At 31.8% G+C, this 2,500-nt stretch overlaps 1 protein-coding gene across 1 annotated transcript in view; it reads right to left on the minus strand.

Moving 5' to 3' along the window:
* Window positions 1-1,319: 1,319 nt before the first annotated feature.
* The window catches only part of LOC122246265 (uncharacterized), a 7,350-nt gene continuing 6,169 nt past the window's right edge, over window positions 1,320-2,500 (minus strand). The window contains exon 5 of the mRNA XM_043004729.2: window positions 1,320-2,127. Coding sequence (XP_042860663.1) covers window positions 2,024-2,127 — 104 coding nt within the window. The 3' untranslated portion in view covers window positions 1,320-2,023. The remainder of the gene's footprint in view (window positions 2,128-2,500) is intronic.

A 2,500-nucleotide genomic window follows, 5' to 3' on the forward strand; every position in this document is an offset into this window, starting at 1 on the left:
CTTCTTTTCTTTTATTCTTTTTCTCTACCCTAAACAGCAGAACTTTTATTCTTCTCTGATAAGAATAAAAGAAGTATAAACAAGGAAATTACTATACGTTGTGTTGCTCAGCTACTCAAACTGTAAAATTCAGATTCATTTTGATAAGCAAGAAATTCTAAAAAAATAATAATAATAATAATAAACACATAGTTCAAGTATAGAAGAGCATTGCAAAATGAAACTTAAGGAGTGTTTAGAAAAGAAATTACAGATAATTATTGGAAAGATTCTCAATATGAAACAGCATCTTGAAAATGTCATTCAAATTAACCCATAAGCAGTGGATGGCATGATTTGCTGCATAGACGGTCATAGACGTGGATGGCACCGTTCCAGACAATGTAAATCAGCCATTCTACTGCATAAATATTTATTTAACCCACTCACGACAGGGGCATTCCAGCCTTGAATGTCAGAATGCCGGGGCTTTCGAATGCTTAGGCCTAAATCAATTAAATGGCTGGCACAATATTGTTTCCGCCCGGCCACTGGGCTTTTGAATGAGCGGTACAGAAGTGTACCACCCGTCCAGGGAGGGTTAATACCACGACCAATGGGTTAAAAGACTTGCCTACTTTCTATAGAAAATAAAATGGCAAAGATGTGAAAAGTTATAATTACATTATATAGATCATATAAAATTCAAATGAAATATCCCAGATAATCTATTTTTATTAATGTTTGCAGAAGTACTTTTTTCCACATTATGATGTATTTGACTATTATCATTATTATTATTATTACTTTTGTCATATGATGCATATTTAGCAATTCTTTAATACTGATTGTTTAAAGAGAAAAAATATATATATTGAAAGTGACACACAAAATGCCTCTAACATTTAAAAGATGGGATATGAAATGAAGAGGTGCCATATTTTAGTTATGTTAAAGCACAGCTTCAATGTACAAATACGTTTCATGTCATTGTATTGTCAAGCATGCTGTGGATGAATTAAATATTACTTGTCATGTCAAGAGGTAAAGTCATTACCTGATTCCAAGGAGGATCACTTCTTCATATGATGCCTTGAATCAGATTTAGAGGATAACTTACAGGAAAGACACTGTCTATGTAATCATGCACATAAAAAAAGAGAGTTCATCTTCTCTTACTGCCATGGATGATATTTCTTCAGCTGATATAGAAAATATGCAAGCAGAATCAGAGAACTGACCATTGGACAAAGTGTACCTCCTGCTTCTCTTTGATCTCCAAAATGATCATCAACTTCATAAAAATATTCCAAATAAACAGTGACAAGCAAAAGCAAGTATGCATTTCATGTTTTATTTTGAATAGAATTAAAATGACACTGTGGTATTATACACTTTACATTGCAAAAAAAAAATGTAACAATAAATAATAAGTGTTATGAAACTTCATTATCTTTCATCACGCTATTGTTATGGAAAATCCTGTGTTTCTTCTATAACCATCAACAATTTTTCCGGAGCATTCTACAGCAACACCATCAGCCTTTGTGTGGATTAGAACTTAATTAACCTGCAAATAGTTAAACTGCTTATCTTCCTTACTGGTAAAAGTGAAATATGACTGTGATTAAAGATGTTTTGTAACATCAACTCTCTTTAGAAACCATCATTTAATGGTTAGAATTTCCAATAACTTACCAGTGGCTGTTGTTTTCATTCTTTTATCCTTGGGATTATAATGATAATAAAATAATAATAATAATAAAAAATTACTAAACAAATAACTTTATAGGCTGAAATACATCCCTAAGAATATATATTACAATTGATGCAGAGATACTCATTATAACTGCCATATTTGTACTAAACAAAACTATATCAGTCAAAATAAGATACATTAATTTGAACAAGGACGACTTTTCATGTAAATATTTCTGTAAATATTATGGATTCAAAAAAAGACACAAAAGAACATAGATATCAAATATACAATAAGGCAGAGAAAGAGAAAGGGATAAAAATTCTGTACAGTAGCCAATGTGATCTACAAAAGATCCTCCATTTCTCGCATGAACTGAGAATAAGCATCGTCTTTGGTCGGTTTGCGGTCGGTTTCCTCCGCCTTCCCTCCCCCAACTTCTTTGACATCTGTAAAGGAAAGGGAACCATTATTAATATGGTATAAAAACAAAAGCTTTACTACTAGCCATTTTTATGAAATTCAAAAATGTATTGTAAGACAGTAAAGAAAATTCCCAAACTTCAAACTAATTTAAATTTTAACCCATTCACACAGGATGATGTGATATCACATCATGGGAATATTTCACTCCAGCCAGATATTGTCTTATCGTGACACGATCTCTTCCTTGAAATGCACATCTTATATAGTTACTTATGTTTATACTCATTGCAGTTATATTTGTATAGACACGTCTGTTCCTGACTTGTCAAAAAAATAAAATAAAATAAAAAAATACAAAAAAAGCCCTTTAGCTCTGAGAGGCACAGTGCAGCATCA

This window comes from Penaeus japonicus, unplaced genomic scaffold (assembly GCF_977035675.1).
Source record: "Penaeus japonicus unplaced genomic scaffold, GWHDUDI00000001_assembly GWHDUDI00000033, whole genome shotgun sequence".
NCBI classification, from domain to species: Eukaryota; Metazoa; Arthropoda; class Malacostraca; order Decapoda; family Penaeidae; genus Penaeus; species Penaeus japonicus.